The 12,698-nt window shown below is 34.6% G+C and overlaps 2 protein-coding genes across 2 annotated transcripts; both read right to left on the bottom strand.

Annotated features, from left to right (window-relative positions):
• Positions 1 to 3,760: 3,760 nt before the first annotated feature.
• Positions 3,761 to 4,131, bottom strand: LOC143615443 (uncharacterized). Its single transcript, XM_077088564.1, has 2 exons — positions 3,989 to 4,131; positions 3,761 to 3,929 (listed from the first exon to the last, which is right to left on the bottom strand). Exons 1-2 carry the CDS (start codon positions 4,129 to 4,131, stop codon positions 3,761 to 3,763), a joined length of 312 nt encoding a protein of 103 aa, XP_076944679.1.
• Positions 4,132 to 7,571: 3,440 nt separating this feature from the next.
• LOC143615444 (uncharacterized) lies at positions 7,572 to 10,453 on the bottom strand. The gene is made up of 5 exons (XM_077088565.1): positions 10,028 to 10,453; positions 8,280 to 8,606; positions 8,092 to 8,215; positions 7,730 to 8,013; positions 7,572 to 7,664 (listed from the first exon to the last, which is right to left on the bottom strand). The coding sequence occupies exons 2-5, from the start codon at positions 8,286 to 8,288 to the stop codon at positions 7,572 to 7,574; spliced, it is 510 nt and encodes a 169-aa protein (XP_076944680.1). The 5' UTR covers positions 8,289 to 8,606; positions 10,028 to 10,453.
• Between the last annotated feature and the right edge of the window lie 2,245 nt (positions 10,454 to 12,698).

A 12,698-nucleotide genomic window follows, 5' to 3' on the forward strand; every position in this document is an offset into this window, starting at 1 on the left:
GTATAAGTTATACGCATAAGTGATTTATGCGTTCTTAATACCCTTATACGTTGATCATACATGTACGACATACATACATAAATACGCGGCGCACATACATATACACTACATATACATATTCTTACATATACATATACGCTGCTTATACATATACACTGCATATACATATGCGCTACATATACATATACGCTTCATATACGTTACCTGTACATACACGTTACATATACATATATGGCACATATACATATACGACGTATATGCTTATGCGCTGCTCACACTTATACAGCGTATATACTTATACGCCTTAACGTGCAGACCAACTTTCTATTTTGCGTTTTAAGGTTTTTCTTCGATTCTGGCGCCGCCAGCCGCCGTTAACCACCATGGTTGGTCCGGGTTTGATCGTTTATGACCCAGGTAGCTTCGGGGTGTCCAGATCTGACCTAAGGTGACCCTTAAGCTCGTTTTTGGTTGATTAAACACCCAAATTAAGCTAGATCTAGATTCAAACGGCTCATTCGGCCCCCGGGGCCGTGGTGTCGAATTCTAAATTGTTGGGTTAGCTGAGATAAATGATTTCTTATCTTTGGTTGGTCTTGGATCGTTGAACAGAATAGTGTAGAGAGTGTTTGTCTTAAGTTTGTGTTTTTGATGGTGTAGGCTAAGGTGTAGAATGATGGAGATGGAAATGATCTAGGGCTTAGGGGGTATTTATACTCCCTAAGCTCATAAGCCTTATGTAAGGCCCCGATCTCGGTGCCTTACTTTGACGTTGGATTTACTCATAAACACAATTCTAAATATCAGAGTTAATTAAAACTTTCGCGGAAAAATAATAAAGCTCAACCATTCATTACACACATTCGTAACTTGTCTTTTAAAACATAACATAAAACATAATATCATATCATCATCAGAAATCTTCAGATGTCAGCCTCTTCATATCCTACCATGTGTCCCCCTCAAGCCAGCTGTCTCAGTCTATTTACCTGCGTGCATACTAAAAGTCAGTTACACTGAGTGAGTTCTAGTTAATCACGTAACATACAATACATAAACTTACTTTCATATACGCATACGAAGATGCATATTATATATTTGACCTATTTACCTTCCTTTCGTACATACATTTATCCATATGTGCATTCTTTCATACTTTCATACTACATACAAACCTATCTTTACCATCTCAAATATTCTTAGGGTCCGGCCCCTTCTATCTCAGATATTTGTAGGGTCTGGTCCCTTCTGTCTTAGATATTATTAGGGTATGTTCCCTGCTTTCTCTGATATTGGTAGGGTCTGGTCCCTTCTTTCCATAAAACCACACATTCACTTCTTTACACATACATTTTATTATATACTTTCATACATACTCTTAATCATTCATGTATCTTTCATGCATCTTATATAAAACTCACCTTTCCTGACGATATGTGCAATATCCGAAGATCATTCATGTACCGAAAAGCATTCATTCACAATTCTCAATCACTATCACATAAATCATATAAGGCATACACTTACCACTTAGGGTAAGGGTATTAACTAATCACATTGAGTATGCACACAACCCCAAAAACATAACAAGAAATTGGGGCTAGAAACTCACCTGAACTTGGTTCCTCTCATAGTTAATGTTAACTCCTTTCTTTAACTAGGCACGGCTAACTGTATAACAATTACACGTATCAAATAACTATCACTATTCATATCGTATTTCTAGTTTAATATAACTCTAAACGTACGGGGTTAAGCTGCTAGGTCAGCTTGGAAAAATTTTATTTCCAATACTAGTCCTTAACAAAATTTCAATAGAATTCTTAAATTATTTTTTTATTCGTTAACTCATTCGTTATGGCGAATGGTCTTTGTTTAAGCATCATTGCTATCTCATTCATTATAACGAATGGTTCCATTCGTTATCTCATCCGGACGAATGGATGAATAATGAATGAGTAGACTATTCGTTATGTCTTTAAGACGAATGAGAGGTTCATTCGTTACAAGATCATACCAGTTTATATTATAACCAATGGGCTGATTCGTTGTCTTTCATGACGAATGAATTGATAACAAATGAGTAAGATCATTCGTGACTCCTATAGGGCGAATGAGGGATCATTCGTTACACATGCAACCTCATTCGTTATGATTGCTTAACGAATGACCAGCGATTCGTTCAATCATGACGAATGAGTATCGGCCTTATCCAAATCTTTGACTCTGGGGTCAAAGTCAAAATCGATAAGAACATATACAGTCAAGATACACCAGATTCCCAATTAAACCTCAAATATTAATGAAATAACACGAAATTGGTATCATTAGGATCGTATACCCAGCGCCTACAAACCCCAATCATCCAAACATCAAAACATGTCGTTTAACTGGTGTGTTTGATCTATCTATATATACGGCTTATTATATGATTAATTAACCCATTAAATGTTTACGAATTTCAACGAGAATCGTTGTGTTTGATTCATTTTTACCATTTTTGAATAGATCTAGGATCATTAAACAAACCGAACAAGTTTTCGTTATTGAATGTACCTTAAACGAGTCGGTTTACGAACGCGATCTAGTCTTTGATTTCGGTTTTTGCTAGTTACGATACTCTAACACTAACAAGCTCGGGTTTTTACCTTCGGATCTTGGCTCGGGATATAGGAGGGTGCGTGTGTGTTTTTGAAGGTGTAGGCTATGGTGTAGAGATGGATAAAAATGAAAAGGATTATGGTTTAAGGGTTATTTATACCCCCTTAAGCCCATGGACCTAAGGCCCATTATCATCCCGTATTTCATCTTTTAAGTTCCAAGCCCACCCTCTAATAGTTTAGTTATCTAAACTGATACACGACAAATTATTGAATAAACGAAATTTCCTTTTATTATTATCATCGAAAGTAGGATGTTACACCTTAGACCCATCTTCATCTTAAGTCCATAATTAATTCTATTTATTCTAACCCACCATCCTTTTACCTTTTATTATTATATTATTATTCTACTAACTAAAATTAATTCTTCCAACAAAAATAATTTTTAATATTATTCATGAAATTTTCAGGATGTTACATATATGCAACAATTGCTTAAATTATAAACCACTAAATCGAAAGAATGCCCATTTAATGGGTCTCATTTGGGTTTGGAAACAAACTACAGAAAATTGAAAACATAAATAATAGTAGCAGTGATTTAAAAGTTAATTTTAAAACGCTAAGTTAGTCCTAAACAACATTAACTTAAAGATCAAGATTCAAACTTTATATGTGAGATCAAAGCTCTCTTTTGCCTCTCTTTTTTTTCCTAAACAACGAAAATTTTAAAGAGAAACTAGCAAGGCATCAAACACAAGCCTACAAACATGCGTACCGGTGCCAACTACCAAAGAGCTTGCAGCCTAATTGTATTACTGTGAATTAAAAGTTTATGTAGTAATTTTTTTGGGTGTTAACCTTTGATTCATATATTGTTCCAATTACAATAGAGAGGTGAATAAGCAGGCAACAAGCTACGCCACCACCCCTTTTGAATGGCAAACTCGGTCCTAGTGAAACAAAGTTATAGTTCTTTGGCGTCCATAAGTTACTGTGCATGACCCGTTGAACTCTTTTGGGAAACGTAATAGCTTCGGGGGCAAGAGACCCAAATGTATCAAAAGAAAAAAGAATGAAGACGTATTGATTCTTGGCGCATGCTTTCTCATGCTTAGCAGTTTTTACTAATTATGCCTTTATCACAGCCTGCCTAACTAAAAACCCGGTATCCCTAAGCCCAACAAGGGGATACTCCAGTAAGGTCTATACAAGCGTGCTCCCTCTACATATCCAAACACAAGAACGTCTGTTGGTTGGAGAGTAGAGCTCCCTTCAAGTGGATCCGACAGAAAATTCACAGGAGGTTCTTTTTTGTCAAGATCCCTGCACATTTTAACACATCACAAAGTACATCTCTAACTAAATCGTGTATATATTTAAACCTCGGAAGCTCCATGCAATGAACAACATGTTCACCAAAACTATCCAAACAAACTTTGCGGCAAATCGGGCTTGCCTGATCAACTGGGAACAGTGGGATCGTCAAACAATATTTAAGAATGGTCTGGTACTCCACTGCTGACATCTGTTGCCCTAACCATTTGTTGGAGATGACGGTTAAGAAATCTTGAGCATGGGAAGTCTGAAGGCATTCTAACACTGCTCTCTTTTGTAATTTGCCCTTAAAAAAAGCCAATTGAGCATAATAGAGACTTAAAAGGATATAAATTACTCCAATAAAACTCAATTGGCTCCAAAAAAAATTTTCATTGAAGTGTGCTCGCCTTTAGCTCCTCAATTAGTTTCCCTGGCTAGTTTTACACTTTAAAGATTTTATTTTTATGGGCTTTCCAAATAAACCATTCAGTTGATCAGTATATCCTCTTAATTATTTTCTCATAAAAGTTGGATACAACCAATGACTTGAGTATGTCTAATTTTTTAGTTTGATTTGAGGTCTAGTGGTTTTTCCCATGCATGGTTTATGTCCAGAAAATCTGGATGGTCGTAGTTTATAACCACATTTATCTTTTTAATGAAAGTTTGCCCTGGCTTTGGCCGTTTAGGAAAAAAAAGGCTTGATCGAGTATAATATTAACAAAACCTAGTTGCATGATATTACTCGTAGCATGCATCAGTTGTTGATCTTCTCCAAGATTGTTCTCATGAAAACAATTTATGAATTAATAAATAATTTATAGACTCGATAATTCCCCACAATTTGTGCATATGATTGAGTTTACGCTTATTCCTCTCTTTTCCAAGACCTATGTTGTTGGAATTAGTTCGAAACTACTCTTTATAAAAAGGAGTCCACTTTTAATGGTATTCATTTTATTGAAAAATGTTTGTAGTCCTTCCAATTGAACATACTTTTTATCAATAAAGACTCTAATAGATTCTACCAATAACTGCATAAAAAAGCTCTTTGAATTGCGCTATTAGATATACGTACATACAAGATACCAACCTTAGACTATATGAAGCTACTTATACAAACCTTAAATAAAAAAACTAAAAAAGTTAATTAAAACATGCTTCCTTTGTTGTTTTCACAACTTTTCAATTGCCCAAATTTTACGATTGTTATTTTCCAACTTAAGATTTACAAAAATCTATAATATTTGTCACTGCTTTCGTATGATTATCTCTTCATTAAACCCAAAACTTATCTAGAAGATAATAAGTCATATGATTGAGAATTTTAAGAACCATTTTGGACCATTAAAAACACCTTTAAAAAATCTATTTAAAAAAATCATAAAACAAAAAATAATAAAAATTTTAAAAAAGTAAAAAAACCAAAATTCTTATATTTCATTCCGGTTTCATTAAAAAAAATAGAAAACAAATAAAAAAAACGTTGTATTATACACATATGTATAATTTTATTTAATCTTTAGTTACGTAATATACACATATGTACAACTACATATATCTTAAATTATACACATATGTACAAAAAAACATGTAAATGTACATATATGTATGTATTATACATATGTGTATATAATTTAGCTAAATCGAGTTTTTTTTTGAAACCGGGATGATAAAATTAGAATTTTGGTTTTTTTTTTTACTTTTTTGATTTTTGTGTTTTATTTTATTTTATGATTTTTTTTATTTTTGGGTTTTTTGTGGTCGAAAATGGTTTTTTTTATTTTTTTTATATTTTATATATATTCAAGTAAATATGCAAATAATGAGTTTACATAATTGTATTAAAAAACGAATTTATTTTTACCATTGTCGTCTATGACACTTGAATCCAATACCTTTAGACCTATGGTTTTATAGGCTCTGTCTTTGTCAATGAGCCACTGATATTTGTTTTCTTACCGACAAACGTGAATCCTATTTTATTTTACACTAACAATTTTAGACTACTCTCTAACCCAAAACCTCCACTTTAAGAAACATGTGTGTCTGTTTAATGGACTAGCCCCCACATCGCCACATTGGCTTGCTCATTAACTATTTGGATATTTCATTTTAGGTGTCAAGTACACCAAATTACCAATCTAATTTACTCCATAGACTATTAATACCAAAGTCTATTATACAAGCTAATAAATGCAAACAAATAACAAGACTCCTAAGATAGAAGTATGGCGTAGATTTAGTATATCTACATGGTTAAAAATGCAAACACGTAGTTGTATGGTATTCAATATTCAAAATGATCTAGATGCTATTTTAATGTATATATAACCTAATAGCTAACTATATATGTAATAAGAGTTAGAGCATATTTTTGTCAATTAGTTTCATCTAAAGTAAGTGTTATATGGTGAGTTCTAACACAAAAGTAAATTAAGAAATTTGAGAACTATATAATACAATTGTAGATAGTCCATTGAAGTTAGAAATAGAGTGAGATAAACTCGCACATAATCGTTGGGTATACCAAATCTGGCAAAAAAACAATATATATTTTATGTGGTTCGTTTGATTCTTCATTTATTTAAAATAAATTGTGTGCTAAATGACGTTTCTTTAATTAAACGTCGCAATTCTTTTGCTGGTTTAATGATTTAACAATAAAAAATCATGTTATCGTCTGTATAGATCAATTGTCAAATTAGTAACAGTTGATGTTTACTTTTATAGAGACACGATCCAAGCGGCCTGAGTTTTGCACATAGGAATCATTTGCCGGTTCGGTTGCAAGATCAAATGCTTGCACATTTGTGTTTGATGTTTAGCTGCCAATTATTCTAAGTTAGAGACTGTTGACTCACTTCCAAAAGCTGAATACTTCCCACCAAAGGAAGATGTTATTTTGCATAATGAAGCAAACGAGTCGGATAATAATGGAAGAACGGCTTTGGTATGCACATATTCAAATTTTCATGTGTATAGCTGCCAATTATTCTAAGTTATATTATAACATACACCATACTTGATTTCCTATGTGTTTTCTGTTATCATTCTCAGCACATAGCAGCTTCACAAGGAAGTGATAATTGTGTGCTCTTGCTACTAGGTCAGGTAGTTGTAAGCTGCCCAAATAAAGGAGATGTTGGAGGAAAACTTGTTATGTCACCGAAAAGCTTCCAGGAGTTATTAGAGATCGGTGTAAAGAAATACGGGTTTTTGGCATCAAAGGTGGTAAACAAAGACGGGGCGGAAGTAAGCGATATAGAAGTAGTTAGGGACGGTGATCATTTGATATTCGTTAGTGATTCAAGTCGGACGGTTGAGGAATTGAATTAACAAGATGGTGAAAAGTGGAAATCTAACCATCAGTTCTAATCTCTGTATTTGTTAATCTCTTGGTTTTTAATTTCTTACCAATATAATGAGCGGTATTTTAGTCACTATGATAATGAGTTCATGACAAGATGGCAATATATAAACCCCACACACATAATATATTGTATCACAATTCACAAGAGGACTTCACTATACATATTACACAAGCAGTAATATTTACCTAAGAACAAAAAAGTATGACATGACTGTTTTATTGTTATTAGTTTATTACTATTACCGTACTTCAGACGAGTACAATATTCAACATACTTAAAGAAGCTTGTACAGAGCAAGGCGGTCCACATCTTCTTGAGCCAGTTCAGGAGGGGTGTAACATCCGTGAAGATCCTCAACAACATACTCCTACAATACAATGATTTAGGATGTTTATATATTACATTGTTATGAAACTAAGAAGATGAATATACCTGTGTAAGTTCTTTTTTGGTGAGAATGTGATAATGACTCTGAAAGATCCTTTGCATTGCCATGGTAGCCACTAGAAAGCCGTAGGCGATGCCAAGAAACGCAAATATGACCACAGCACCTATAACCATGATGATACACACATCCGTTGTGGCAGGAAAAAAGTCCATCATTCCCCATCCCATAAAGAAATTCTGGCATCCAGCAACGCGCGGGTCGTTGTTGCAAGACAGACAATGAACCACCATCCCAAAAAACCCAACCAGCACAAAGAAGACAAACACACCTGTTCAGTAATAATTAACTTTCAACCAGTTAAAAAGGGTTCAGGTCAAAGTTAAACAGCATATAAGGGAAAACATACCCACGCAATAGAAGAACGGTAAAGGATCTGTCGAGATTATAAGGTTCCACTTTTCAGCAAGAGAAATTCTGAAATGTGTATCTTTGTCAACAAGGTATGCAATGCCTCCAAGCAGCCCAACCAGCTGAATGAGCGGCGTGTTTGATTAGTAAAAGATAAAGCATGATAACGATAATAAGAAATCTCACCATTTGCATGGCCAGAAAGACAAGGATAACATCCCTTGCAACAAATAGCCTGTATTTTATCTTTGGCCAGGAATGGGCGCTTAGCTTAATTACTCGAAGGTGATCCTGTGCTTTGCACGTTGTGCAGTGCGAAAAAACAAACCCTTCCTATTGAGAGTAATTAATACATAAATGTGTTAAAACTTATCATGGGTTAGAATATCTTGTTTCCAACAAAAGATAGGGTAATCAAAGGCGTTACCTTGACGGATCGCCAGTGGTCTAGGCATGAACGGTGCACAAACTGCTGGGTGCCTTTGCATAAGCATGGAGAGATCAGCTCATCACCTATGGAACAAGAGACATAAATGTAAACGACGAATTAGTTGCGTAATGAGATATATTTGTTACCAAAGAAGTCAAAAACCGAATGTGAAAAATTACATATGGTATAATGGTAACAACATTATCATCAACCGGAGATAACTATGCCAACAGAAAACGCCACACACAATGTGATGCTTCACTCACGTGCCCGACACACACACCTTAGGCAAATCTCACGTTATTTTGTTATGTTATGTTTACAAGAGAGATACTGGGCTATAACGAATATCCCGCCTATCATATCACCAATAGGAGAATTCCACAGTTAAGGGCGCTCGAGTGAGAGTAGTCTAGGAAGAGCAACAACCCTGGAAGTTTCCACCTCCGCAAACAAAAACAAATCCATGAGCTTTTTGTGGGCAAGCTGACAATATTGGTGGTACGAGAGGCCGGATGTTACATACGCACACGTAGTGGTGTAGATGCACACGAGTACGGCGCAATGCTGATGCACATGGACAGATGTGATGCTTACGCACACAGACACAACGTGTTGCTGACGCACACAGATACAACTTGAAGATGATGCACGCACAAGACGCGATGCTGACGTAGCATACCAAATTTGTTGGATTCTTAGTGATTGCACTGACTGTGAACACGAAATCTTACTACACTTTTCGCCTTACCAAAAGTGCAAAAAAAATAATAATAAATATACTCGTTGGCCGTTAATTAGTTAAGGCACGCATATCGTATCTTTCTTCGTTATTATAGTTACATCGTCGCATTCATAGCCGGTCAGCCACACAATTACATATGCCGCCTTGTAGTTATAAATTGTGTCGATTCACAGTTTAACAACATATTCACAATTAAAATTCAAAAGCTAGCTTTAACAAATACAATATATTCCAGATCAATGATTCAAATAATATCACCACCATGCATCAAATGAACTCAGACAACCTTATTGCAATATCTATATATTTTGAAACATCCTGATATAGTAGGTATCCATATCCACTTTACTAAATCATCAAATAAACTCGTATATGTATAAGAAAAATAACATTATAAAGCTTTAATTTCCTTTCTCACGGATCAAATGACATAATCAACAACTATGATAATAAATTAATAATCATCTGAAAGACTGTCATAATAACCTTCATCATCGTACTCGGTAAATCCCACCAACAGCAAAGCTATGATAGGGTTTGAGGAGGGTAAGACGTAGACAGCTTTTCCTATAATAACTTTATAGATACATATTTGATCGCACATGATTAATATATTATTTACACCTATAATATTATAATCTTTACACCTATAATATTATAATCACAAACAAAGCATATATCTCTTAAAAAACTTAACAAATCACTTAATTAATATATAAACAAATTAATTTGAAAATTACTGAAAACCATAACATTCACCTGCATCACCTGCGCCTTCAAGACAAATTCGACAAGTGACCATACCTCCAGCTTCAACATCATCATAATCATGAAAGTGCATCTCACTTAAACGCGGAGCGTTAACGATTGTCAGGGATGGAAGCAGATGATCATAAGAATCATCGCTCTCAAAACCGATTTGTTCTAGCTCAATCTCACTGCTCATCTTCGCAACTAACTTGAGTTATCTGTTGCACCTCAGAAAGTAGAATGCGTATATGAGAGAGAACATGCAAGAGTATTGATTTATAGACAAGTGATTACTATTGTCAAGGCTAAAATTAGCATGTAGAGTTTGCAATGATCATATTTGTCTAAATTTACTTGTAGAAACATTGAAGAAGATGTAAATAGAGAGCTTTGTGAGCTCATGACCGACTAATGCTACGTGAGTACTCATCTAATTCTATTTATATCCTTTATCCTAATAAATGCCAAGGAAAAACAAGCACTTTCTGTTTTGAGTCTTTAGACATATTAAAGTGCTCAAAAAAGCACTATGAATGTTGTACTAATTAAAACTTTTGTTATTACAATATAATAACAAATTAGATTAATTTTTATTTTGTGTTTCTCTGATAATCTATTTGGGATAGAAGTTGGTGTGTGTGAGATCAAACATTCAAACGAGAACCACCATTCCATGTAAAAAGTAAAAAGGAAAATTTATTTAATCTCATTTATTTAATAAGATAATCTATTTATCTTTTTTCCTTTACATGATAATTTATTCATATCAGATTTACTTCAAATATCTATAATATATATAAATGAAACCATAAAAATCCTACATGTCGCGATGTGGTTGTTCTCCTTTTTTAGAGTCACGAGATTTGCTTGATTTTTAAATGAAGGATTCTCAAGCATTTGACCCGAATTCACCCGAATTTACGGATGTCTTACCAAACTCATATATTCCTTAAACGGGTTATAACATCTCATTAAATTAAATATTATTCTCACCAAATTATTGATGCGAAACTCCTATAAAATAGGAAATACTAAAAATTATTATGTTTTTTTAAAAAATATATTATTTATAATTAAGAAACAATTTTATAGTAAAAAAGATAAGCGGGTCTTGAGTCTCACCAAACCCAGATAACGTTTATACCGAGTTATAACATCTTAGTTATTTGTTAAACCTTTTTATCATCACACTCTAAGTATATTATAAATTTCATTACAATATATAAAATTAAACTCCAAAAATGTATATATATATTAAAAATGAATAATGTAAAGCATCCCCGTAATACTGGGGATAAAAACTAATATATATTGTTGGTGCATTATGTCAGTAGTTCAGTATCTAGTGTCTGTAATCGTGTTAGTTTGTTTTGTTTTGGTTTGTATAGGTTGTCTCACAAGTTCGCCTAATATAAGCGAACTTGTGGACAAGCGAAGTTATTGACAACTTCGCCTAGTCTGTTAGGCGAAGTTGTCGAAGGCTTTATATGCCTTGGCTACGGCTTGTTTTAGAAAAGGATTCCAGTACGTGTAATTGTGATTGAACATCACGTGTTGAAGGGTTGCAATACAACGTGTCTTTTGAGTATTGTAACGTGTATTTGTGCTTGGTTTTAACGTATATCGCATCTAACGCTCGTATCGTCTTACGTAGGGATTCCGCACCTACGTAGTACGAGATACTTCCGTGTAGATCCGGCTGGGAACCTACAATTGGTATCAGAGCATTTGCTCGTGATTGTGTGGTTCAGGATTATCACCCGAGTGTAGAAATCGTTCCGTTCGACTATTCGCGGGACGAGTTAACGTTGAAATACCGAGTTTTTGTGTCCTACACATCTCCCACTATCAAATATTACCCATTACACCTTCGCATACCTCGCAATACGTCAAATTAAAACCTGCAAAAACCTTGTGTTCATCAGGCGAAGTTGCCGTCACTGTTCGTAGGGTTTAGGCGAAGTTATAAGTTTAAGCGAAGTTGTCATCAAGCGAAGTTAAGTAGCAAGCGAAGTTAAGAGTTTAAGCGAAGTTAAGTAGCAAGCGAAGTTAAGAGTTTCAGCGAAGTTAAGGAATCAAGCGAAGTTAAGCTTAAGCGAAGTTAAGCATAACTTCGCCTACTGGTCACTGTTCAAATTAAAAAAAAAAAAATCTTTGTGTTTTCAAGTCGTGTTTCTTCCAACGATGACTTCGATAAATATTACGGAACTGGTAAAAATGGAAGTTGAAGCCGGTTCAGCAACTAAGGCTCCAAAAATGCTTAAGGGTACCGATTTCGTTGCTTGGAAAGATCGGTTTGAACAGTATGTTAAATATCAAGATGCTAAGATATGGGTGTGCATTCAAGATGTATACATTCCACCAACGGCCTTGTTTGAGGGTCGTGAACAGATTAAGAAGTACAATAAGATGGAAGAGGAAGAAAAGAAGATGTATGAGGCAGAAAGTAAAGCTCATGCTGCAATAACAATGGCTCTTCCACAAGAGATTCTTCATACATTCAAGAAGTACAAAACTGCTAGAGAGCTATGGGAAGCACTTGAAAATCGATATGAGGGTAATGTGGGAATACGTGCTTCCAAAACAAAGCTACTAAAAACCCAATTCTCTGTGTTCAAGTATCTGAAAAATGAATCACTTGACGATATCATCACCAGATATTATCACTTGATGACCGAAC

The sequence above is a fragment of the Bidens hawaiensis genome, unplaced genomic scaffold (assembly GCF_021521415.1).
Source record: "Bidens hawaiensis isolate Kalapana, Puna unplaced genomic scaffold, B.hawaiensis_p1.1 tig00042942_1, whole genome shotgun sequence".
NCBI classification, from domain to species: Eukaryota; Viridiplantae; Streptophyta; class Magnoliopsida; order Asterales; family Asteraceae; genus Bidens; species Bidens hawaiensis.

Excerpts from the sequence above, each read along its gene's own strand:
- LOC143615443 (XM_077088564.1), bottom strand. The coding sequence starts at position 4,131 with ATGTCAGCAGTGGAGTACCAGACCATTCTTAAATATTGTTTGACGATC. Across the intron at positions 3,930-3,988 it reads CATTGCATGGAGCTTCCGAG|GGATCTTGACAAAAAAGAAC; the intron begins GTTTAAATATAT and ends TAAAATGTGCAG.
- LOC143615444 (XM_077088565.1), bottom strand. Across the intron at positions 8,014-8,091 it reads ACCGTTCTTCTATTGCGTGG|GTGTGTTTGTCTTCTTTGTG; the intron begins GTATGTTTTCCC and ends ATTACTGAACAG. Across the intron at positions 7,665-7,729 it reads CCAAAAAAGAACTTACACAG|GAGTATGTTGTTGAGGATCT; the intron begins GTATATTCATCT and ends ATTGTATTGTAG.